This window comes from Ceratotherium simum, chromosome 22 (assembly GCF_057802395.1).
Source record: "Ceratotherium simum simum isolate JZ-2026a chromosome 22, ASM5780239v1, whole genome shotgun sequence".
In the NCBI taxonomy this organism is placed as follows: domain Eukaryota; kingdom Metazoa; phylum Chordata; class Mammalia; order Perissodactyla; family Rhinocerotidae; genus Ceratotherium; species Ceratotherium simum.
In genome coordinates, this window is record NC_141921.1 from 12,618,744 (window position 1) to 12,645,226 (window position 26,483).

Genomic DNA, 26,483 nt, shown 5'->3' on the forward strand with positions numbered 1-26,483 from the left:
TAAGTAAATAAATAAATAAATAAATAAAATGGGCTTATTCATACTTATTTTAGTGAGGATTTCTGAGCAACCAAGTGAGTTGAGAAATAAAATAAGCCTAATAACTTTCTACTCAGGTTCAAACTCTTTTTGCTAGCTAACTGTCTCTTATGAAGATAGGAGGCAGTCATCTAAGCTGAAATGACAATTCTGCAGATGACTGTGTTCTCCAAATCATCCATGTAGAGCTGGCCAGGTCCAGAAATAGCCCTAGATATTCAATTATGTTATGTAGGAGCTGGATCCAGGATGTGGAGGCCAGATTTGGCTGGCTGGATGTCCCAGGTCAGGAATCACTCACCCGGTCATAGGTGTCCCCCTCCAGTTCTCCCCACTTCCTGCCATCCCATGAGGTGACTCGAACTCGATTCCTATCCCTGATATCTTGAGGTACATAGCTGTGAAGGACCTTCTGCAGTCTGCCTGTTCGGGAAGTGGAGAGATCATTGGCAGCGAGATTGCCTGTGGGAATATAAATTTTAGGATTTTTTTCCTCCATCTGTAAAAAATGCCACTGGAATCTTGACAGGGATTGCACGGAACCTATAGATGGCTTTGGGTAGTATGGACATTTTATGTCTGTGGGAATAAAGAAACTTCAGAGGCCACGGCCCAGTGAAACATCCCATCAGCAATGGTGCTGATGGAGTGTCAGACCAATTCTCAGGCACAGCCAATCAATGCAGACCCCAGGGCAGAGGAGGGGCAGGTGGAGGAGAAACATTTATTGTGTGCACGGCACCATACTAGACGCTCTGGAGCAAGGGCTGCAAAGGCAAACACCCACACAGGCCAGAAAGGTTTTGTAAATAAATAAAGTAGACCAGGTAAGAATATTTATTTCTAAAGAAATATGCTCTCTCCCACTTTTCTTGAAACATGTGTCTCCATCTTTGGCAGACACTACACGTTATTTACCCAAAATTTATTCTCCTCTTATTCCTTAGTAATAGAACTCCAATTTTATTTGGGGAGGGGGAGCAATGTACTCCAAAAGACCACAGTTCTCAGCCTCCTTTTTTTTTTGTGAGGAAGATCAGCCCTGAGCTAACATCCATGCTATTCCTCTTCTTTTTTTTGCTGAGGAAGACCGGCTCTGAGCTAACATCTATTGCCAATCCTCCTCCTTTTTTTTTTTTCCCCAAAACCCCAGTAGATAGTTGTATGTCATAGTTGCACATCCTTCTAGTTGCTCTATGTGGGATGCGGCCTCAGCATGGTTGGACAAGCGGTGCGTCGGTGCGTGCCTGGGATCTGAACCCGGGCCGCCAGTAGCGGAGCGCGCGTGCTTAACCACTAAGCCACAGGGCCGACCCTCAGTCTCCTTTTATAACTAAGTATGACTACATGACTAAGTTTTGGTCAATGCGTTATAGTAAGAATTACTGTGTGAGACTTCTGGAAATGAGACTTAGGAAATGTGCCTCTTTTGTCCAGTCTTTTCTTCCTGCCTTGAATCTGAATGTGATGACTGGAGTTCCAGCAACCATCTTGGACCATGAATCCTGAGGACGGAAGCCAGCAATAAAATAGGTTGCCAGTGATGACTGTGGAGCCTCCATACCAGCCCTGGACTGCCTATATCCCAGATTCTCTCATGTAAGAGAGAAATAAACTTTTCTTCTTTAAGCCAGTTAGTTGAGTTTTCTATCGTATACAATCAAACCTAATCCTAAGTGATTCACCGTCCATCTTTCATTTTCCCTTTTGTGATAGACACGAGTTCAAGAAATATCTCACTTTGCTCTTGGCTCTACTATAAGAAAAAATACTACTGCAAGCTTGATGATAAATGGCATTTGATACCTGGCCTCAGAGTCAAGGAATGAAAGGGGGACGTGGGAACTGTGGTGAAGAACTGGAGAGTACATACCTTATCTAACAGGAGTGGTCACTACCATAAACCAGCTTAGTGTTCCCACAAAGAAATATGGTTCCAGGGCCTGCCCCATGGCTTAGCGGTTAAGTGCGCGCGCTCCGCTGCTGGCGGCCCGGGGTTCGGATCCCGGGCGTGCACCGACGCACCGTTTCTCTGGCCATGCTGAGGCTGCGTCCCACATACAGCAACTAGAAGGATGTGCAGCTACGACATACAACTATCTACTGGGGCTTTGGGGGTAAAATAAATAAATAAAATCTTTTAAAAATAAATAAATAAATAAAAGAAAAGAAATATGGTTTCAATTCTTGAGGGCACGCAAAGAAGTAAAAACTGGATTCTCTGCTCAAGAAGAATTTGCAGCAGGATATGAACTGAGAACAGAAAAGCTGGGTTCCAGTTCTGGCTCTACCTCCAACTCATGTAAAAAATTGAAGTTATTTAATCTCTCCAGAGCTCAATTTCCTCCTCCATAAAATATGAGGGCTGGACTAGGTAAACTCTAAGTTCCTTTCTTGAACTGAAATTCTGTGCTCCTGTCTCCCTGGGATCAAGGAGTCATTTGGGTGAGGTGCTGGGACGAGAGTGAGGCACTGGTAATTCAGCACCTCTTAGAAGAGCCAGTCTCAATTACTTCTCCTTGGCCGTTCTCCCTCCTCTTAGTTCAAGTTCCTCCTCTTCCGAGTAACCCTACCTCATTCACCCCCCTTCTGAAGGATTCCCACCCACTCAGATCAGCACAGCCCAGCACACATGTTGGGCTCTCTTGCATTGGACTCATTAAGCCATATCAACATATCTGTGGATTTCCAGAAGGCTGAGATCAAATGTGGTACCTCTCCGAATCACTCATGGGGCCTACCATGAGGCTGGAAGCTAACTCAAACTGAGCAAGCTGGCTGATGAGAACTGGAAAAGAAGAGTCCAGGCCCAACAAAAAGGCCAGGGCATACGGCAAGAGAAGCCTGGCTGAGCTCCAGGGTGAGTGTGAAAATCACAGTCCCCTGTGGATATTTCTCAGGTCCCCAAAGAAAAAATACTGCCTGTTTTAAGGCAGGACGTTGGCCAGTGGATGGCTGAAATAACACCTACAGCGAGTGCACAGGCCTGCACTGGGCTAGACTACTGAGATGAGGAAGACTTGGGCCTGTCCCCAAGGAATTCATAATCTTAAAGAAGGAGAAGATGCATACCTAGTAAAGCTCTGATGCAAAGCTAATGTACTAATAGTTGCAAGGGTGATGCCCACTGTGTAGGAGCACAAGAGACAGACGCATCACTTCTCAACTGGCCAGCAGTGTGCCAGAAGGTGGCACACTAGAGCTGAGGCTTGAAAGCTAAAAGGATATAGATAGGCCAGCTGGGATGGGGTAGGGGTATTCTAGAGAGAAAGCATAACATGAGCAAAGGTGGAGGCTTATTGGGGCATCAGAGAGTAGCAGGATGTGGCTGAAGCACATAAAGCCTGGAGAAGAACGATATATAAAGCTATAAAGGGTGGCTGCTGCCAGACCTTATCACTTTAGCTGGCAGGCTAAGGAAATGGAAATTAATCTTAGAGACAAAGTAAACAGATGCAGAGGAGTGCAAGTGTCATGTGGCAGATTGATCAGGGCCCTGCTTTAATCTGCCTTCAGAGACCTCGCTCTGCTCAGTAATCTTCGTTGGAAAACTGACAGAGAAAGGAAGGAAATAATCACAAACAGAAAAAATACACCAGTTTAGCAAGCAAGCACTATCGCCCCTCTGATCCTGGACCAAAGAACTCACCACATTCAGTGTACCCCTGACTGGGTGAGGTGGGGAGCCCTCCCTGCCCAAGACACCAGCCCTCTGACTTACGACAACAGCCAGTCTGAAGCAATGCTAGTGTCTTTCCCCCAGGGGCTGCACATAGGTCAAGCACAGTGTCACCAGGCTGCAGGCCGAGGGCCAGGACAGGCAACAAGGAGGCAGCATCCATCAGGTAGTAGTCCATGACACCCAGGCTGCCAAGCCTAGAAGAGAGGAGACCACCTTATAGTCAAATTCCAAGTCAGGAGACTCAGTGGAAGTCAAGGCACCAAGTCCATGCCCTCAGGGGCTACTGAGCTCTACTCAGCAAAAACTCATTTCTCAGACCCACACCCACTTATTTACCCACTCACTCGTTCTTCTACACAGCAGCCAGAGTGATCCTTCCAAAACAAAAATCAATTCACTCTAATTCGGCCACGCTAGCCACCTTGCTATTCCTTAATTAAGCCATGCATGCTCCTGTCTCAGGTTTTTGTAATTGCTGTACCTTCTGCCTGCAACGCTCTTCCCCCAGATAGCCCTCATTTGCTTCCTCACTTCCTTCAGGTCTCTCTTCAAAAGTTACCTCATCAGGGCCGGCCCCGTGGCTTAGTGGTTGGGTGCGCGCGCCCCGCTGCTGGCGGCCCGGGTTCGGATCCCGGCGCGCACCGCCTCTCCAGCCATGCTGAGGCCACATCCCACCTAGAGCAACTAGAAGGATGTGCAACTATGACATACAACTATCTACTGGGGCTTTGGGGGGAAAAAAAGTAAATAAATAAAATTAAAAAAAAAAAGTTACCTCATGAGAGAGGCACTGGCATTCTCTGACTACTCTATCTAAAACTAGCAGCTGCCTACTCCCATCACCTTCTATCTCTATTTTGAGTTATTTTTCTTTAGAACCCTTCCTATTCACTTTATATGTATACGGGTGTGTGTGTATTCCCCCCCACCCTTTTAGAAAAAGGGCAGGGATTTTGTCTACTTTGTTCACTGTCATATCCCGAACACCTGAAACAGTACCTAGCATATAGCAGGAACTCAGTTTTATTGGATTACATATTGAGATCAAAGCGCTTCGTAGGTTCAGAGAAGAGTGCCATCAATTGTGCCTGTCAGTTACCTGAGTTAGGCCTGATGAAGGAGTAGGCCTTCATTAGGTTAAAAAAAAAAAGGAAGAGGAGCATTCCAAGCAGAAGGAAAAAGAACAAGCAGGGCTGGCCCCGTGGCTCAGCGGTTAAGTGCGCGCGCTCCGCTGCTGGCGGCCCCGGTTCAGATCCCAGGCACGCACCGACGCACCGCTTCTCCGGCCATGCTGAGGCCGCATCCCACATACAGCAACTAGAAGGATGTACAGCTATGACATGCAGCTGTCTACTGGGGCTTTGGGTGGAAAAAAATAAATAAATAAAATCTTTAAAAAAAAAAAAAAAGAACAAGCAAAGGCACAGAAGCATGCAAACTCATAGCTTCTTTCAGAAAACAGTGAGAAATTTGGTGTGGCAGAAATACAAGGTGTATGAGATTGAGGTTGGAAAGCAGATAGAGGCCAGGTTGTAAAATGTCTTAAACCCTATGCTAAGGGGTTTGGACTATAACCTATAGGTAGTTACCAAAAGTTTTTAAGGAAAATGACATGATCAGCTAGATAGAGTTTTAGAAAGCTAGGTGGGCTAGAGAGAAGAAATTAGAAATAGAGACCTAGTGAGAAGGCTGTTACAAGAGTCCAAGTGAGAGCCAGTGAGGCACGAAGAGAGGCAGTGATAGTGTGGGCAGAGAGAGAGGAATGGCAGACAACAACCTAGTGGTCACAGGAGGACTCCTCACTCCTAGGCCAGTTGTCAAAAGGGCAACTGGTAGTGCAGCCATTCCCCTGCCCGAAACATAGCTCAGCGTGGACAGCCACTGGGGACAGACTCAAGGAGACAGAACCCTGGTCCTTGCTGCCCTGACAGGAAGGCTCTGGGAGAAAGAAATGACAAGACATAAGACATAGCCCCACTGAGGGTCAGCTACAAGGCCTACAATCCCCAGTCGTAAGATTGTAACCCCTCTGGCATTCAAAAATGGGCTCTGGCTGTGATAGGATATTTTCAAAGTCAAACCAGGCTTGGATTGTCTGTGAAACTGTGTGCTTCATGCCTCACAAAGGAGAATGACAAAAAACAGAAATCTGAGAAAAGCACAGAATTGCTATCACACCAGCACTGGCCCACAAAACCCACTCTCATCAAGTTCCTTCCTTTTGGAAGCATCACTCCTTAACATTTTTTCAGTTCACAGACAGTTTTGAGAATCTGCTGAAAGCTACAGTCCCTCTTTCCAAAAAAAAAGCACAACAAATTTTCAGACAATTTCAGGAGGTTCCTGGACTCCCTAAATACATCCTTGAACTCCTGAAAGATTAAGATCTCCTTGATTTGTAAGGAGCCCATCAAGACAAGAAGAAAAAACCCAAATACATAGGGGTTGCTTCCCCCACTACTCTCAGGGTATCCTCCCTGAGTAGGAGCCAAGCACCTCAGACAACTTAGTAAACCACATGGTTCTTACTCCATGGTTCTTAGCCCATGGTTCTGTGTAAAGCCAATGCCTCTGAACTGGTCTCCAATCCTGCCCCAATCTCTCTCCCCTACCCACCCTCCATGACTAAAATGATGTCCCTGAAGCATAACTTTGATGAGAATAACATTAATAGGGCCGGCCCCGTGGCTTAGCGGTTAAGTGCGCGTGCTCCGCTGCTGGCGGCCCGGGTTCGGATCCCGGGCGCGCACTGACGCACTGCTTCTCCGGCCATGCTGAGGCTGCGTCCCACATACAGCAACTAGAAGGATGTGCAGCTATGACATACAACTATCTACCGGGGCTTTGGGGGGAAAATAAATAAAATCTTTAAAAAAAAAAAAAATAACATTAATAGTAAAGAGTGCTATATTGATGTAATGAGTGCTATATTGTGGTACTATACTAGGTGTTTAATATGCATCATTTCATTTAATGCTCACCACAACCCTATGAGGCAGGAGAACCCGGATTCCAGAGCCAGACTGCATGGATCTCAAATCCAGCCCAGCTGCTCATTAGTTGTGTGACCTTCAGCACACTACTCAATTTCTCTGTGCCTCAGTTTCTTCATTTGTAATGAGTACCTACCAGATATGATTATTGTGAGGATTAAAGGAATTAACAGAAGTCAAGTGTTTAGAACAGTAGCTGGCACTAGTGAGCTACAGTGTCAGCTATTACTACCATTATTTTCCAGATAAGGATACCAAGTCTCAGTTATCCAATGCCACATGTCTAGTAAGTGATGAAGGCAGGATCCAAATCTAGGTTTTCTTGACTCCAAAGCCCATGTTTATAACTACTGTGCATTATTGCCTTTCCCCTGCTTGGAAACTCTTTTCAGTGGTTCCCTAGAACAGATCTTGGCAATTTAGAGCAATATGTAGTAAAGGGCACATGGTCTGAAGCCACCCAGCCCTGGCAATTTCAGCCATTTATAAACAACTCTCGGCCACCAGAAAAATCCCCTTCCCCCAGAATGCAAGCTCCTGGCATTCAAGATTCCCACACATCGTCCCCCATATACTTTTCCAGCCTTATCTCTTACTTCTCTTAAGCATACAGCCATTCCTCAAGCCAGTAGCTAGGATTATTGCAAAGCCTCCTAATTTATAACCCCATTTCTAGCCTTGCCCCTCTCCAATCTGTTTCCCACACAGCAGCTAGAATGATATTTGAAAAATTCAAATCTGGTCACGTCATTCCCCAGCTTAGAACCTTTCATGGCTCCCTCTTCCTTTTAGAGAAAAAGCCCAAAATCCCATATGGCCTATAAGACCTTCATAATCTGGCTCCTGCCTGCTTCTGTAGCCTCATATTTAGCCTCTCACCCCCATCTCCAGCCCCCTGTCACCAGCTTTAATTTCTACTCAGTTTTCAGGTCTTAGCTTAAATTTCACTTCCTCAGAAAAGACTGGGTTAGATCTCCTAATTATAGTCAGGTGTTGCTTAATGACAAGGATACATTCTAAGAAACTCATTGTTAGGCAATTTTGTCATTGTGCGAACATTATAGAGTATACTTACACAAACCTAGATGGTGTAGCCTACTACGCACCTAGTCTATACGTACCAATCTTCAAGATCACAGTCGGTGTATACATTGTTTCATTGACCGAAACATCGTTAAGGGGCACATTTCTGTATAAGACTTCTTAGCATCTTATACTGTTCCTCTGGAGCACTTATCACAATCATAATTAGTTTTGTTTTTGTTTTTGTCTTTTTTTGTGAGGAGGACTAGCCCTGAGCTAACATCCGATGCCGATCTTCCTCTACTTTACATGGGATGCCGCCACAGCATGGCTTACCAAGCAGTGTGTTGGTGTGCGCCCAGGATCCGAACCCGCGAACCCTGGGCCACCGAAGCACAGCACAGGCACTTAACCGCTTGCGCCACCGGGCCGGCCCCCCGTAATTTGTTTTTTAATAGTTGTCTTCCTCACTAGACTAGAAGCTCCATGAGGGCTTCTACACCCATAACCCAGGCATTAAAGAATCCCTGGCATTTGGTAGACAATAAATATTTATTGAATGAATCAATCAATCCTTCAAAAATCAATTCCCGGGGCTGGCCCCGTGGTGTAGTGGTTGAAATTCGGCACACTCCCCTTCGGTAGCCTGGGTTCGTGGGTTCGGATCCTGGGCATGGACATACACTACTCATCAGCCATGCTGTGGTGGCAACCCACATATAAAATCAAGGAAGACTGGCACAGATGTTAGCTCAGGGCTAATCTTCCTCAAGCTAAAAAAAAGAGGAGGATTGGCAAGAGATGTTAGCTCAGGGCGAATCTTCCTCAGCAAAAAAAAAAAAAAAATCAATTCCTACATCCTACAATTAACACTGAGCTCCCCTTTTCTCAGTTTCTTTTTGTTTAAAGAATGCCTTCATTTTTATTGTTTTTTTATTTTGTTTTATTTTAATTATTATTATTATTTTATTGGGGTTTTTTCTTGGTGAGGAAGATTGGCCCTGAGCTACCATCTGTGCCAATCTTCCTCTAGTTTGCGTGTGGGACGCCACCACAGCATGGCTTGATGAGTGGTGTACAGGTCCACGCCTGGGATCTGCACCTGCCAAACCCAGTCTGCTGAAGCCGAGCATTCCTACCTAACCACCACCCTGCCAGGCCTGCCCCTTTCAATTTCTAATGCACAATTTAGCATTTGACTACAGGGTCTTTTTTCATTCAACTTCATATACATCTGAGCATTGGATCAGAAGACCAAAAGTTCTCCCTCCTCCTCCCTCCACCCCATCTGTTACTAACTTTGTGCCCTTAGGCAAGCCCAACTTCCTAGGCAAGTTCCATTTCTTTGGTACCATGAGGTTACTTGTCCTACTCACTCTGATGGGTGGCTATGAGGGCAAAATGAGAAAGCAGCTGTAAAGAACACAAACTTTAACTGGAGAGGGTGCAGTAAGTGCTCAAGGAAGAGGTGGCTGTTTTCTATAAGAGACAGTAGAGCAGATTTAAAGCGCAGGTTCTGGGATCAGACTGCCTGGGTCTAAATACTAACTGTACCACTCACTATCTAAGGAACCTAAAGTAAGCGAAACCAAGAATGAAGGAGTTAAAATTTCCCTGGATTAGGGCGAAACCTGCCTGTACCCACAAGGTTGGCATGGGAAACAAAGTAACCAAAGTTTCTGAGCTTGTTTTGCAGAACAGCAAGAGGATCACTGATAAGACAGCAGCTTGGTGACAGCTCCCCCCCACTAAACATCGCGCAGGTGCACTGAGAGGCTAAAATGACCAACTGTAAACTTTAGACGTCACAGACTAAAAATCTACCGCGTACAACACAAAGAACCCCCCTGAATTTGCACAAGCGACCCATGAAGAAATATGAAAGACAGTCGCGCCTGCGCAGAGAACTCTTATAACTTTAGCCCCAAGGACACATGCTCCCGCTCTCCTACCTAAAACCTCAAATAAGAACCCTTGCTTGAACTTTAAAACTCCTGGAGGAAAACATAAGTAGTACACTATTTGTCCTTCACCATAAAGGGATCTTTTCAAATTCCATGTCTACTCAGACAAGGGAAACCAAAGAAAAAATAAACAAGTGGGACTTCATCAGATTAAAGAGCTTCTACAAGGCAAATGAAACCAGGATCAAAATGAATAGACAACCCACCAGCTGGGAAAAAATATTTGCAAACCATATATCCGACAAGGGATTAATCTCCATAATATATAAAGAACTCACACAACTGAACAACAAAAAAACAAACAACCCGATCAAAAAATGGGCAGAGGAAATGAACTCTTTCCCAAAGAAGATATACAGATGGCCAATAGGCACATGAAAAGATGCCCAACATCACTAATCATCAGGGAAATGCAAATCAAAACAACACTAAGATTGGGCTGGCCCTGTGGCTTAGTGGTTAAGTGCGCGCGCTCCACTACTGGCGGCCTGGGTTCGGATCCCGGGTGTGCACCGATGCACCGCTTCTCCGGCCATGCTGAGGCCGCGTCCCACATACAGCAACTAGAAGGATGTGCAACTACGACATACAACTATCTACTGGGGCTTTGGGGGTGAAAAAAAAGGAGGAGGATTGGCAAGAGATGTTAGCTCAGAGCCAGTCTTCCTCAGCAAAAAGAGGAGGATTAGCATGGATGTTAGCCCAGGGCTGATCTTCCTCACAAAAAAAAAAAAAAACCCTACACTAAGATATCACCTTACACTCGTTACAATGACTATAATCACCCAGACAAAAAACAACAAATGCTGGAGAGGCTGTGGAGAAACGGGAACCCTAATCCACTGCTGGTGGGAATGCAAACTGGTGCAGCCTTTACGGAAAACAGTATGCAGATTCCTCAAAAAATTAAAAATAGAAATACCTTATGATCCAGCTATCCCACTACTATCTACCCAACGAACCTGAAATCAACAATCCAAAGAGGCTTATGCACCCCTATGTTCACTGCAGCATTATTCACTATAGCCAAGACAGGGAAACAACCGAAGTGTCCCTCGATTGATGATTGGATAAAGAAGATGTGGTATATATATACCATGGAATACTACTCAGCCATAAAAAAGACAAAATCGTCCCATTTGCAACAACATGGATGGACCTGGAGGGTATTATGTTAAGCAAAATAAGCCAGAAAGAGAAAGACAAACACTGCATGATTTCACTCATATGTGGAAGATAAACCAACACACGGACAGATAGAACTGTGTGGTGGTTACCAGGGGCAAGGGGGGTGGGGGGTGGGCACAAGGGGTGGAGGGATGCATTTATATGGTGACTGACAAACAGTAATGTACAACAAAAATTTCACGATAAAAAAAAGGAAAAAAAAAACACCTTGCTTGTAGCTTTTTGGGGAGTTCAGGATTACAGCATTAGCTGCCCCTTCTCCTCGCTCAGCACTTTGCAATAAAATTCCTACTTTCTTCCACTGCACCCGGTGTCAGAGATTGGCTTGCTGTGCGATGAATGAGTGAACCTCCTTCTTGTTCGGTAACATAAGTACCTTAACTTCTCTGCACCTCAGTTTCCTCAAATGTAAAAGAGGAACAATAATATTACCTACCTCAGAGGGCTGTTTGTCACTGGCTAGGTGCCTTGGGAAACCTAAGGTGGGTTTGGAAGCATTTAACTGTTTTTCCAAGTTGTTTTTTTCCCTTTTGTTATATGAAGGAGATGCAACCACCAAGCACCCTGAACTAGACCAAGCCTCACCACAAGAGCTATGCCCATGACCTTTGCCTTATTTTTAATGCTAAATTCTCTCCTGGAGGAGTTTAGGCCTCATTACCATAACCTGCAGTGTATGTGGAAGTGTGTTTTCCAATTGAGCCTGCCTCTCCCTTTTGAATGTTCATTACCCATCCAAAATAAAGGTCCTGCTTCCCTTTGTTCAGGGACACCATGACTTTGCAAATGATAACTCATAGTCTCCTACTTGCCGCAAATATACTTTACTTTGTGAGACAACTTCCACTGGTGTAGAGTTTTATTTTACTCACCAGGAGGTGAACCCACTTGGTTCAGTAACATGTTGACAGAACAAAAGGAGATATCACATAGGTACAGCACTTAGAAAAATGTCTAGCATGTATAAGCACTCAGTAAATACTAGCAATATTATGATCCTTATTAAAGGGGGCAGGAGCTGGGTCACTTCCTGTCTACTTCCAGCAGCCGCTCAGGACAGCCCCAGCCAGGGCTCCAGATCCTACCTGGCAGGAGGGAAACGGCTGACATCCCCTCTGGGGAAAGTGAAGCATCGAAGATTGGGACTGTGCGGACTGTAGGCCGAGGAGGCTGGGGAGGGAGCTGCAGTCTGGCCACTTTCTGGCTCCCGTTCCCTGTGGCAGATGGCTTCATTCACAAAGTCCCTGGCACTCAGCTGTGCCAGCTCAGCACTCACATGATCCCAGGCAGCAAAGTTATTGACCAATGCACCATACTTCTGCTCTGAGAGGAGACTGACCCGGATTGATGGCCAAAGATCCCCAAACTGCACACTGTAGGTCATGTCAAAATTCTGCAGAGCCAGTCGAGTGGCAGGAAATTTCGGCTCTGTGGCAGCCTAAAAGGGAAAGAACAGGCTTATTGGTCTTCCAGTCTTGCCTCTACCCCAACTGCCCAACCCCACCAATACCTGAGAGCCCTGGGGCAAATGTAGATCCAGCTAGTGCTCACTCCCGCCTTTGCATCCTGCCTCTGCCTACCAGAGAAGTGTGGGCAAGAAAAGCAGTGGAGAGCTGGCCTTTCTATCTCAGGCTTGTGAGACAAAGGAAGCTGTAGCTCTCTTAATAGCATGTTGGGGTCACCAAGAAAGGGCCTTGGAGTAAGAGGAACTTAAGAGAACGGGAGCTCAGGAGAGGACTCTTGAGAGGAGTCTACAGAAGGGTGGAAGAAACTATAGAGGCTCTGGGGGAAGTCTCAGGCTTAAAAACAAAAGAGGCTTTCTCTCTGAACAGTTCTTCCATTTTCCAAAGCACTTTCATGTCTCCTAGCTTATGTGAGCACCACAACAGATAGCTCGGTGGGAGAGAAAAAATATCAACCTTCCACATTTGATGGAGAGATGAGGGTAACTTACCTACGGTCATGCAGAGACTGACACCATAATGCTCAGAATCACAGGGTTGAGGGTTATTTGGGGAGAGTTCCCAGACCCCAGGAAGGTGGGATAAGGAGAGCACACAGAAACCTTGAGGTGTGAACCAAAATGGAGACTTCTAGCATGACTGCTATGGGGGTAGCAGAGAGGAACATGAGTCAGGCTTAAAGAGCATAAAAGTAGATTAAAAGGAAAACGAAGACTTCAGCTGAGAAGTCCACAAGTTGGCCCTGGTTGCCACAGCTGGAACACCCACTGTGGCTGGCAGTCTTGTTACTGTCTGTGACTTTTGCTCTGGCCTGGATTTTTGGTTTGGTCAGAACTCTAGCTCTGGCTCTCATTTCCTGCTATGGCGGGGACTCTTGCTCCGACCATGACTTCTGCTGTGGCGGGGACTCTTGCTTCGACTCCGACTTCCTCTACGGGGGGCACTCTTGCTCTGGCCCCGACTTCTGCCATTGTGAGGACTCTTGCTTCGGCTCCGACTTTTGCTACGTTGAAGACTCTCACTCTGGCCCCGATTTCCACTAAGTTGAAGACTCTCGTTCTGATCCTGATTTACGCTTGGGTAGGGACTATCGCTCTGGCTCCAACTTTCATTTTGAGGGGGACTCTTGCTCCGGCTCTGACTTCTACTAGGATGGAAACTCTCGCTTTCACTCCGACTTCTGCTAGGGCGGTGGGGACTCTCACTTTGGCTCCGACTTCCACTTTGGTGGGTATTCTTGCTCTGGCTGTCACTACTCTGGTATTCACTAATAATAATAGTTGAACTACAGCTGGAACTTTTGGATGAAGGCAAAGGACAGCTGTAGGGAATCTGGGAGGACTCTTTGCAGGAGCCTCGAGAAGCCACAGAGTAGACATGCAGGCCACAGGGCATAGCATCAGGTCGGCCTCGGGCTCGGGGGGCAACAGGTAAACTTTGGGGGTCAAAGGGTGTTCTCAAAGGGATACAAGAATAGATGTGGGTAGAACAAGGAGGTGCCACAGGCTGGCAATGGGGTTGGGGTGGGCCCCTGGGAGTGCTATAGGTGCCACAGGGGGGCACCATGGGTTGCTTATGACACTGAGGGGGGCGTGTGGATTGATTGAGGGAACCAGAGAGTGGGCAGGGATCGGGGGTGGAGGGAACCACAGAATATACATGGGTACTGCAGGGGGATCTTATGAGGGGTCCATGGGGGCTTCTCTGAGCATAACTATTGGGTGAGACAGAATCACAAGGAAGGCGGAGGGGAAGGGAAGTGGGGATAACAGTTTTGAGGATTCTAGGGACCACAGTAGGTAAGGTAGTCCCTTGGGGAAGTTCTTTAGGGCAAGAATTTGAGCAAGTTGTAACGGATGTCACTGTACAAAAAGCACCTGAGAGACCAGAAGGGCCGGAGGGAGGTGGAGGAGAGGTGCTGGCCTTAGGGGGCCTGGGCTGGTCAGGAGGAGTTTGCCGGGGAGGGGTGACCAGGGAGCGACTTCTGTGGGGAGCACGTGCCTGTCTTAACTCTGAGGATTTGGGGGACTTCACTTGGGGGCAAGCTGGGGTAGGCAGAGGAGGGTCGTTATAGCTTCTGCGGGGGGGTGACTGGGGTGGAGATATAAACTGGTTGCTCAGGGGTGAAGGAAAGAAGGCAGAATAAGGACAAGGGGAGGACAGGGGAAGAGGTGGTTCCTGGGGGCAAGGGGGACCAGAAATCATAGCGACTGGGGTTACGAAGAGGTAAGAGCTCCCACCAGTCTCCCAGGAGAACAAGGACTCAAAGCAAGGCTTCCTAGAAGCCTGGGACTGGGGTAAGCAAGGAGAACCAGTACTCCCAGGGGGTAGGCGGATGGCACAACAAGGGCTCCCAGGGGCAGGTATGCAGGTCTCTGGGGGAAGATGGGAATAGTGATAAGAGCCTTCTGGAGGTGAGCTGGGACAGCCAGATGTGCCTGCCTGAGAAGAAAGTGGGGAGCCACAGTAATTTTTCCCACGGGGTGGGTCAAGCTGTGGTTTAGGTTCACAAGAGTCTGGAGGCTTATGGTGGCCATGGTAAAACCTGCCGGTGGGTGGGGAAGATGCTTGGGAAAGAGGAGGGTCATTATAACTTCTCCCTGAGGACCAAGGAGAGAGTGGAGGGGTGATCATGGGCCCAGTTTGCAAAACCCTGTGAGAAAGGGGTGGGGAAACTATAGGTCTAGTTTCCATGGGCCGGTGAGCAAGGGGAGGTGAAATCATGAGGCCAGTTCCCAAGGGCCTATGAGTAAGAGGAGGTGAAATCATGGGGCAAGTTCCCTGGGATCCATGAGTGATGGAAGAGGAAATCACGGGACCAGTTCTAGGGGGCTCATGAGTGAAAACAGGTGAAATTATGGGACCAGTTTCCAAGGTGACATGAGTGACCGGACGGGAGGTCCCCGGGCTGGTTCCTGGGTGCTGATGAGTGACAGGAGGTGAAATCATGGGGCCAGTTTCCAACGGCACATGAGTGACAGGAGGAGAAGTCACCGGGGTGGTTCCCAGGGGCCGATGAGTGAGGGGAGGGGAGGTCACCGGGCTGGTTACCAGGGCTGAAGGGTATCCACCACAGTAACAGAGGTAAGTGTGCTGGTCGATGTAAGGGCTTCGGGGACAGGGACACGGTGTTCTCAGGGAGCTGATCCAGCCGCAATAAGGGCTCCGGGGACGGAGAGGGGGTGACCCCAGGAGGCTGAACCGGTCAAAACAAGGGCTCGGAGGGGACGAACCCGAGAGGATAGTCTCAGGGCAGTAAGGCCTTCCGAGGAGTGGAGAACAAGGTTCAAAAGAACATGTCCCCGGATGCAGGGGCGGCTGTGGGGGTGGGGAGGGGGGCGGTGGGGGCGGGGAGGGAATCGGTCGGGGTAGAGAAGGGGGCGGGCCGGTTACGGAAGAAATTCCAGGGCTACAGGTGAGGCCAGAGAAAGGGTGTCTGGAGCAGCGGGGAGAGCCCAGGGGGTGAGGGGAGTCGCTGCACCTTTTGCCTGAGTTTGGGGAAAGGCCGGGACTACCGGCAGGGTGGTCACTGTAACCTTTCCTGGGCGCCAGAGGCAGCTGGAGGGTGAGGGAGTTGACTCCTTTCCTGGAGGGCGAAGGAGACCCAGGGAGGACAGGGAAGTCGCTGTGACATTTTCCGAGGGGTGAGGGCGGCCGGGCTCGAAGTTCTCGGAGGAAAGGAGGAGAGGAGGTCATAGGGGGCGGAGGGGAAGAGGTCGGGGTAGGAAAGAAGGGGAGGGAGGGGGAGGGGGAGGGAGGGAAGGGGAAGAGGTAGTGGGAGCCAAGCGGAACGGAACCGCGAGCAGGGGAACAAGAGGCGGTGACATAACTGAAAGAATGACGGCGGAAGCGATGACGTAACAGAGGGGCGGAGTCAGGAGGCTGCACACTTATCAAGAGGGAGAGCCGAAGACTCGTGACGAAATAAAAGGGCGGACAGAGGCGACGACGTAACAGATGTGAGAGGGAGGAGCCTAGTGACGCTCCCTGAGGGGCGGGACAAGAGGTCGAAGGCGTTCCAACCGGAGAGAGGAGCGACCCTAACTGAGCCGGGCGAGCAGTGGAAGGGCTGGGGAGGTTTCCCGAGAGGCGGTGGCAAGGGGCCGCTGTCACTGTTCCCTCCTGGGCCTTACCCATTTCTTCTTATGTCGATGTCTCCGCGGGACCGTCGCGAAGTCGGCCCGCTTCAGCACGTCCCGAACACCTCTCACTACCAGCGCAGCCATGTCTGCGTGCGTTGCCGGTAATTCCGACCGGAACCGCAACCGGAGGCTCGCGGGTTCCGGAGAGGTGGTGCGCGCCGCTCTGGACGTAAAGGGGAGGGAATTACCGCTGACTCTCTCCCGGGGCTCCACCCATCTTTACATCCCGGGTGCAAACCTCGCCCCGCCAACGATCTTTGAGAGCGCTGGAAAAGAGCAACCATTCGCACAGAATGGTGGCTCCGCCTGGATGTTTGGAGCATTGAGAGAGACTCCGTAAAGGTCCCTGACCCAGTTTGGGGGTCAGAGAGGACTGGGAACTGGCACTTGAATACTGAAAGAGTTAACTAGGCAAAAAGGGGTGGTAAGGGCCTTCTAGGCAGAAGTTGCACGAAGAAAAGATCCTAAGAGGAAAAAAACAGGCTAGACTTGTAGGCAGAGGCGGATTTATAGTGAAGCTAATGAAGCTTGGGTTTCAGGACCTGTCATTGGCACTGCCCCCTTCAAGGGCCTGTACCTAATTTTGTATTGTTTTTCTTAAAGAAGGCCTCCCGAATTTGAGTAAGCTTTAGGCCCCACAAAACTTGAATCCACCAAGGAGCCGGTGGAGAGGAGGAACATGATCAGATAAGTGTTTTTAAAAATGAACATCTGACAGCAGATGATCAGAGTAGTTAGGGGTAAGGCAGGCAGGGAGGTCAGATGAGAGAAGATGATGTTCTGGATTAGTGTGGTGGCAGTAAGATGGAGAGAAGAGGATGGATTCCACTTACAGTTAAGAGAGAATTACACGAGCCGGCCCCGTGGCTTAGCCAATTAAGTGTCCACGCTCTGCTACTGGCAGCCCAGGTTCGGAACCCCGGGCGCACACCCGATGCACTGCTTCTCAGGCCATGCTGAGGTGGTGTCCCACATACAGCAACTAGAAGGATGTGCAGTTATGACATACAACTATCTACTGGGGCTTTGGGGAGAAAAAGGGGGAAAAAAAGAAAAAGGAGGGGGATTGGCAATAGATGTTAGGTCGGGGCCAGTGGTCTTCAGCTAAAAAAAAAGAGGAGAATTGGCATGGATGTTAGCTAAGGGCTGATCTTCCTCACAAAATAATAATAATAATAATAATTTTTTAAAAAAGCAGGAGGAGAAAAAAAAAAAAGAATTACAGGATTGATTGACTGGGCCCTACGCCACCATTAACAGCTGTCCTCTTACCCCACATTTATTCTTATAAATTATTACCACCTGATATGTATTTATTTTCTTATAGTCTGCTAAATTGTAATTTTCAAAAGGTTAAAAACATAACTCTTATACAAATATATAATGAACACATGCCAAAGACTTTATTCATCATAATAAACTACTCACCCATTATCCTAGATAATGAGGCACCCAGTAAATGGTAAGACTTGTTCAATGAGAATTTGAGTTTTAGAGATTTAGATTATCAGCCAAAGGAATGCTAAAATAAATTTGCTAATAGTTGCAAAAACATTAATATTTTATTAAGTAATAAACTGTGATGTTTGGGATTATCTCTTCTACCAGATGAAAATCAATTCCATCTTTGCTGGACAAAATTCATTTGCGTTACTACGCGTAGGAGTTGTTTGCGTTGCTCTCAGACGAGAATTATTTGCATTGCCATCAGTTTTCTACAAGTTAACCTCTACCCCTACAAAGTTGTAAGATAGCCTAATCCACATCAAGTCAATCAAATGTAAACCCCAGCACTACAATGAAAGAGCACCCAGTAATCCTCTTCTGCCCATTTATAAGTTCCGGACAATTTTTCTGGACATGTCTACCCTCACAAGAATGTAAGATTTAAAAGAGCAAGGATTTTGTTTAATTCATTGCTGAATTATCAGCACCTAGAACAGTATATGGTACATAGTTGGCTCTCAATAAATATTTATTGAATGAGTGAGTGAAAGATGAAAAAGTAGAGATGTGAGTGTAAACAATTTTTTCAAGAAGTTTGTTACAGGGACCTAGCAGTTGTAAGGTAACAAGGAGATATATGTATAGAGAAAGGCCTTTTTATAAAGCTCGTAGACATTTAAATGCAGATAAGAATTGTCAACCTTAAAAATAAGTCAGTTATTTTTCCAGCAAAACGAGTTTATTCAGGAATAGCTAAAAAATTGCAATTGGGGATATGCATGCTATAGCAGACCATAAGCAAATCCAATAATCAAAGGAGAGGAACGTTATTTTATAGGGAAAAAGGAAATTGGGAGGAGTTGTTTTGAAGGAAAATCCATTGGAGAAAAGCAAGAGTTCAGAGTGGTGATGGTGTCTCATTGGCTGAGTTGCTGGGGTAGTTGATTTCTCTTTGGGATGCGATGTACATTTTTTTCCTGTAATTAATGATTCTTTCCTGTTGATGACTTCTGCTGGGGTCTATGATTGACTATCTTTCCCGTAACTGACCTCAAGTGGTACTGCATGGGAGCTCCCCCTTCTGGCCTCCCAACTCGGTTTTAAATGAGGTTTCCCTTTATTTAATTTTCACATTTTCCCATTTTGATCAAGATCTTCTTCCACAAGCATTGCTAATCAAGAGTCAGGTTCTCTGCACATAGTGGTTTTGTCCCTCGGTGCCAGGAAGGACCTTTCCTGGTAGTCATGTCCCACGGTGGAGGGAACGTGCACAGTGGTTGGAAACCATTTAGGCCACATTTGAGCAACAAGGAAGGCCAGGAGGGAGAACTCGCAAGCATCTCTTATTCAAAGTCTATAGTTGTCTGAGGTTGTAAGCCTCAGAAACCGTTTCAAATTGTTGAGCTAACATCAACTTATTAGGTACATCATGTTTACAGAGGTTCGACAGGCAATACGTACAGCATTTAGTAACAAGTACACAAAGCAGGATTAAGAACAATACAACAGGGGTCGGCCCCGTGGCTTAGCGGTTAAGTGCGCGCGCTCCACTACTGGCAGCCTGGGTTCGGATCCTGGGCGCGCACCGACGCACCACTTGTCCGGCCATGCTGAGGCCACGTCCCACATACAGCAACTAGAAGGATGTGCAACTATGACATACAACTATCTACTGGGGCTTTGGGGAGAAAAAGGGAAAAAAAGGAGGAGGATTGGCAATAGATGTTAGCTCAGGGCTGGTCTTCCTCAAAAAAAAAAAAAAAAAAAAAAAAGAACAATACAACAAGCCCAGTTTGTAACGGGCTGAATAAATCAAAAGACAGTGGGTTATTGGGTGAAATTTGTTGAAGCCAATGTGCTTGCTCTCTAATTCTATGTAATTGGCTCTCTATTTCCCCAGAGTTATTTATCCATGTGCAACAGGAGGTGTTTGTTACTGCACAGACACCTCCCTACTCAGCAAGTAGGTATCTCAAACTCCCTGGCCAATGAGTTAAGCAACTATTGTTGGGTTGCAACTGCTTTGGCTGTGGAACCAGCCAACTCTTCTAGTGTTAGGGAGAGAATCTTGATCATTTGTGCAGTAGCACTTATTCTGACCCACAGAAAGAAAGCTCTCCCCACAGAGGCAAACCCAGAATCATGCACACTTCCTGGAAGTTCTTATTTGAGGTAATTATAGGAATTTAGTGGAACTGACCAATGAGAGGCTTCTGATTGGTTATGCAGGGAGAACAGGGTGGTGAATATGGCAAGGGCACACTGATCTCCTACTCTCCAGCTGTCAAGGCAATGAGATGCCCAAGCATAAAGGCTATTGTCAGAGCCTTCACATATGAAAATGTAACCAGGGGGTGTACATAAGGCTTCTGCAGAAGCAACAGTATCTATGGACTTATTCACTGGCGTAGAGTCATTACCACCATTTAACCTAGGCTTAGACATTGTGTTTTTACATATTAAGAAGTTGCCTAAATATATGGGTGTAACAAGTGTACAAATGATCTGGTTTACAATTGCTATCCTACAGAAGTTATCATACAAATATTCATAAGGTCTTGCCTTTCCCTCCCAAGGCTGGGTTAAATTAAAGCAAGGAATGAGGGGCCTGCCCTGTGGCTTAGCGGTTAAGTGCGCGCGCTCCGCTGCTGGCGGCCCGGGTTCAGATCCCGGGCGCACACCGACGCACCACTTCTCCGGCCATGCTGAGGGCGCGTCCCACATACAGCAACTAGAAGGATGTGCAACTATGACATACAACTATCTACTGGGGCTTTGGGGGAAAAAATAAATTAAAAAAAAAATTAAAAAAAAAAAAAGCAAGGAATGAAATTAGGCAGGCTCAGTACCCTGACTTTATAAAATGGGCCTGCAGAACAATTTAAACATACAATGGCATCTGGAATTCCAGTGAAACTACCTATAGGGTGAACTAAGGGGTCATTATTGTCCTGAACAGATCGAAGTTTCAGATGGCAAATCCAGCAATCAGAGGTCTCCCCCTTTGGCAAGGGATTGGGAAATGTAGACAAGGGCATTGTCATTCTACAAAAGAGAGGGAGAAATTAAGTAAGACAATGGTGGGAAGAGGGTATACAGGCCTGGTCCAGTCATCTTGGGAAAGCTGTCTGCCTCAGATGTCAGCTGCTTCTCTTCCCAGTCAATTTGATTTGGAGATCTCCAGCATTTGTACAGGACTAGATGTCAGGTGGAGCCGCCTTTAGCTGTGAGATGTGTACCCAAGTCCCTGAAGTTTGGCTGCCATCTGGATGGTGAGGAGGGCCTACTATAGTTCCTTCCAAGGATATTTCAAGGGCAGTGAAAAATGGGAAGCGTTAGTTTGGAGCATCACAGCCAGACATTTAAGGAAACTAGAAGAATTTAGGATCCAGTCCAGCTTACAGGTATATAACAAAATCTTAAAGACAATTAATAGGACTATAATGTAATACCTACATAGCTGCAAACGTAATTTCTGTCTCCACAATTACCCTCATTTTTATTAAACATAATAATAGTAAAACTAATTTGTATTAAACTTGGCCTGATTATTTATATAAATTCAGCAAAAATAGTGATTGACCATGTAAGCTCTTTTTTAAGATTGCTTTGCTGAAACCTTGTAAGCAAGGTACTAGGCTGATTTTTCCAAGTGGTTCCCTAAAGTTGTCTGGTTATTTCTGAGTCTATGTACATCTTTCTCGAATATGACATATTCGTTCTTGAATGTGACAAGTCGAAGCCTTGGTAACGTAGCCAGTATTTCCAATTGTGTTCTGTTACAAGGAAAACAGACCTTCACAGAACCCATGCAAATATATAATATATATTGTCATAAAAAGAATACTTAAGAGATTAATCCTAGATCACGTAGCTTGAAAACATTTGGATTAGTTTTGTTACATTTCTGAGGTTTAAGAATACTTAACTTATAAGCAATTAATTTCAAGCCAATTAAATAGAGCTTTTACAAATCAGTCTTAGCAATACCATCTGGAGGTAGAAAAATATTACATATATACATACATAGAAATACATAGTATATAGACAGACACAGAGACCTTATAGCTTTTGTTTTAAAAATTTCAGCCATGTCCAATAGGCACAGGAAAAGATGTTCAACATCACTAATCATCAGGAAAATGCAAATCAGAACTACACTAAGATATCACCTTACACCCATTAGAATGGCTATAATCACCATAACAAAAAATAACAAATGTTGGAGAGGTTGTGGAGAAAAGGGAACCTTCATTCACTGCTGGTGGGAATGCAAACTGGTACAGCCTTTAGGGGAAACAGTATGCAGATTCCTCAAAAAATTAAAAATAGAAATACCTTACGATCCAGCTATCCTAGTGCTGGGTATTTATCCAAAGAACCTAAAATCAACAATCTGAAGAGGCTTATGCACCCCTGTGTTCATTGCAGCATTATTCACTATAGCCAAGAAGTGGAAGCAACCCAAGTGTCCGTCGACAGATGACTGGATAAAGAAGATGTGGTATATATATACAATGGAATACTACTCAGCCATAAAAAAAGACAAAATCATCCCATTTGCAACAACGTGGATGGACCTGGAGGGTATTATGTTAAGCAAAATAAGTCAGACAGAGAAAGACAAACACCACATGACTTCACTCATATGTGGAAGATAAACTAACACATGGACAGAGAGAACAGTTTGGTGTTTAGCAGGGGGAAGGGGGTTGGGGGGTGGGCACGAGGGGTGAAGGGACGCATTTATATGGTGACTGACAAACAATAATGTACTACTAAAAGTTCACAATGTTATAAACTATTATGATATCAATAAAAAAAAAATTTCAGCCATGTCTCAGGTACAAAGTTCAAAGGAATAGTTGGATCCAAATTATGTTTCTAGCAGATGGCCTAAGTTAAGGCTATTTTCTCAGATGGCCGAAGTTTGAGCACTAGAGGTGGTGCAGAAGGGGAAGTAGGAAGATGGCACCAGAGGTGGGGTCTGAGCATAAGACAAAGAAAATGGGGAAAGGGAAATAGAGGCCTCAGGAGCCATTTTGTTTTCCCTCAGTTTTTTAATTGTTTTGGCTAATTTAGATATGGTATCTTGTATTGAGGTGATTTTAGAGTTTTGTGCACTTTTGGAAGCCTCCAGGTACCAATTAAAATAAACATACTATTCATTTTGCTTAGTATTAGAGCCACCGTCTTCCAATTTGGTTTTAAGAAAATGAGTTTGGGGAGATCTCTAAAGTTTCCAATGGCCATTGTAATTCCACAATACTCTTGGTCAGTTTGGCCTATTTAGTTAAAAATGCACATGTAGGGGGCCTAAAGTTCTCAAACATAAACCTGACTGGGGTCTCTGAAGGAAGGTTTCCCTCAGAACATTTAGATGACTGGGATCTCATTTCTGACCTTTTCTCTGAAAACCCAAGAAAATTGCTAGAGTCCTAGCCCTGATCTCCAAAGGAATCTAAATCCAAAAAAAAAGTTGCTGGATTCACAGCCCTGATTCCAAAAGGAATCCGAAAACTCCTGGATTTTCAGCAAGCCTGAACCCCAAAAGGAACTGTATTACCTTCAGAAAACAACTGAGTACTTACCAAGGACAACACTTGAACCCGAAGGACAAATTGCTTCCCCAGAGAGGACAAGGCCTCTCCCCATTGATCTCTAATAAAGTCAGAGAGCTCAGAATGCAAAGGGCAGTGACTCACAGAGGTGATGGGCACAAGGGGTTCGGTGCAGGTACGTGGTCCAGATCTCACTTCAGACACCATATATGTCAGCCTTAAAAATAAATAAATAAAACAGCGGTTAAGTGCTCAAGCTCCACTGCAGCGACCCAGAGTTCACAGGTTCAGATCCCGGGCGCGCACCACTTGTCAAGCCATGCTGTGGCGGCGTCCCTTATAAAGTGGAGGAAGATGAGCATGGATGTTAGCCCAGGGCTGATATTCCTCACAAAAAATAAAAAATAAAACAGCCAGTTATTTTACCAGCAAAACGAGTTTATTTGAGAATAGCCAAGGAACTGTATTTCAGGAGATCAGTGCTATGGCAGGCCATAGGCAAATCCAACAATCAAAGGAGAGGAACGTTATTTTATAGGGAAAAAGGAGAAAATTGCGAGGGGGTGTTTTGAAGGAAAGTCCCTTGGAGAAAAGCAAGAGTTCAGGATGGTGATGGCTTCTCGTTGGCTGAGTTGCTGGGATAATTGATTTCTGTTTGGGATGCAATGTACGTTTCTCTCTGTAATTGATGATTCTTTTCTGATGACTTTTTTTTTTTTAACTCTTTTTTAATTTTTCTTATTTTTTTTCCCCAAAGCCCCAGTAGATAGTTGTACGTCATAGTTGCACATCCTTCTAGTTGCTGTATGTGGCACACGACCTCAGCATGGCCGGAGAAGTGGTGCCTCGGTGTGCGCCCAGGATCCGAACCTGGGCCGCCAGTAGCGGAGCGCGCGCACTTAACCGCTAAGCCACCGGGCTGGCCCTCCAACTCCATTTTAAATGAGGTTTCCCTTTACTGATTTTCACAGGATCCAATGAAGAGAGATTGAATACACTAGAGAGGAGGTATCCCAGCCACACCTATTCTCAAAGACTTACACCAATTATGGAGTGTCAGGACCACAGCCACAATCTCCCTGTGAAGGGCCCCTTCCCACTCCAAGCCTCAGTTTACCCATCTGTAAAATGGGGGAGTACGGGAGAGAGCTGGACTAGATCAATGATTCTCAAACTTTTTGGTCATGGGACCCCTTTACACTCTTAAAAATTATTGAGAATTATTGATTTTGTTTATTTATCAATATTTGCCAGATTAGAAATTAAAACTGAGAAATTTTATTTTATTTATTTTTTTATTTTTCTGTGAGGAAGATAAGTCCTGAGCTAACATCCATGCTGATCCTCCTCTTTTTGCTGAGGAAGACCGGCTCTGAGCTAACATCTATTGCCAGTCCTCCTCCTTTTTTTCCGCAAAGCCCCAGTAGATAGTTGTATGTCATAGTTGCACATCCTTCTAGTTGCTGTATGTGGGATGCGGCCCCAGCATGGCCAGAGAAGTGGTGCGTCGGTGCGTGCCCGGAATCGGAACCCCGGGCCGCCAGCAGCGGAGCACACGCACACTTAACTGCTAAGCCACGGGGCCGGCCCCAAAACTGAGAAATTTTAAAAATATTTATTCATTAAAAATAACAAAAATAGGGCCAGCCTGGTGGCATAGTGGTTAAGTTTGCACACTCTGCTTTGACGGCACAGGGCTCACAGGTTCAGATCCCGGGCTCGGACCTATGCACCACTCATCAAGTCATGCTGTGGTGGCATCCCACATACAAAATAGAGGAAAATGGGCACAGACATTAGCTCAGAGCTAATCTTCCTCAGGAAAAAAAAGAAAAGAGGAGGATTGGCATTGGATGTTAGCTCAGAGCCAGTCTTCCTCACAATAAATACATAAATAAATAAAACAATAATAAACTTATTATGGATTAGCATAAATATCTTTATGAAAATAATTATATTTTCCTACAAGAAATTTAGTCAGAAGAGTAGCATTGTTTTACAAATCTCTTGTGAATTAATGTCTGGCTTAATAGAAAGCTGGATTCTCATATCTGCTTCAATGTGTTGTAATATGTTGCTCTAGTTGAAGTACATGTAGAAAATCCAGCCTCACACAGATATGTAGCTAGAAAACAGAGAAGTATTTTAATAGGCTTTATAGATAACTGTGAATATTCTTTGAAACTACACCAAAATTTGAAAATAGTAGTTTCCTTAAAGGTTAGTGGCAGTGTGGAATCTGAAACCATATCGAAGAACTTTCATGCTGTTACTTTTATTTTATTATTTTTTTTTTTAAAGATTTTATTTATTTTATTTTTTTCCCCCCAAAGCCCCAGTGGATAGTTGTATGTCGTAGCTGCACATCCTTCTAGTTGCTGTATGCGGGACTTGGCCTCAGGATGAACGGAGAAGTGGTGCCTCGATGCGCACCCGGGATCCGAACCCGGGCCACCAGCATCGCAGTGCGCGCACTTAACCACCAAGCCACAGGGCCGGCCCATGCTGTTACTTTTAGATCCATTGGTCTGTCTTGTACTTTGAATGAGTCTTTTGCCCATGCATGATTTTGTCACATCATACAGTGGTTATTTGGAAATTATTGGCTCACTGAGTTATGCAGATTTTCCAAATGTTTTCACATTCATTATATAATATCAAAAAAATCACATTTGTTGTTATCACCACTGATCTCATCAGAAAAGTCTTTAAAAGTTAGGAAGCTTTTAAGCTCACAACAGCAGGTGCAAGTTTTTCAAAATCCTAATTTTTACTTGAAAGCTCAAATTTTATGTTTGGCAACAAATACTGTCAATTGTTTTTCTTGAAGTGACAGGCTTACTTTGTTCATTTTTCCAAAAAAAGTTAGTATATTAAAATACAATTGATTTTTGTCTATTGATCTTATATCCTGAGACCTTGCTAAATTTAATTATGTTTTGATAACTTTTTTGGAAATTTTTTCAGGTTTTCTGTGCACAA

At 45.5% G+C, this 26,483-nt stretch overlaps 2 protein-coding genes across 3 annotated transcripts in view; both read right to left on the reverse strand.

Annotated features, from left to right (window-relative positions):
- The window catches only part of NSUN4 (NOP2/Sun RNA methyltransferase 4), a 42,448-nt gene extending 25,785 nt beyond the window's left edge, over nucleotides 1-16,663 (reverse strand). Inside the window, exons 1-4 of one of the 2 annotated variants that reach the window (XM_087446006.1) lie at nucleotides 16,486-16,663; nucleotides 11,975-12,327; nucleotides 3,761-3,915; nucleotides 341-501 (exon numbers count right to left, since the gene is read on the reverse strand). In XM_087446006.1, coding sequence (XP_087302132.1) covers nucleotides 341-501; nucleotides 3,761-3,915; nucleotides 11,975-12,327; nucleotides 16,486-16,578 — 762 coding nt within the window. In that variant the 5' untranslated portion in view covers nucleotides 16,579-16,663. The remainder of the gene's footprint in view (nucleotides 1-340; nucleotides 502-3,760; nucleotides 3,916-11,974; nucleotides 12,328-16,485) is intronic. The other variant, XM_004442041.3, reaches the window with a different exon arrangement.
- LOC147914058 (sperm head and tail associated protein-like) lies at nucleotides 12,789-16,048 on the reverse strand. Its single transcript, XM_087447070.1, has one exon. It carries the CDS (start codon nucleotides 16,046-16,048, stop codon nucleotides 13,202-13,204), a length of 2,847 nt encoding a protein of 948 aa, XP_087303196.1. The 3' UTR covers nucleotides 12,789-13,201.
- Nucleotides 16,664-26,483: the final 9,820 nt, after the last annotated feature.

What these genes read in the sequence shown, in the direction of transcription:
- LOC147914058 (XM_087447070.1), bottom strand. Translation starts at nt 16,048, where the DNA reads ATGACCTCCTCTCCTCCTTTCCTCCGAGAACTTCGAGCCCGGCCGCCC.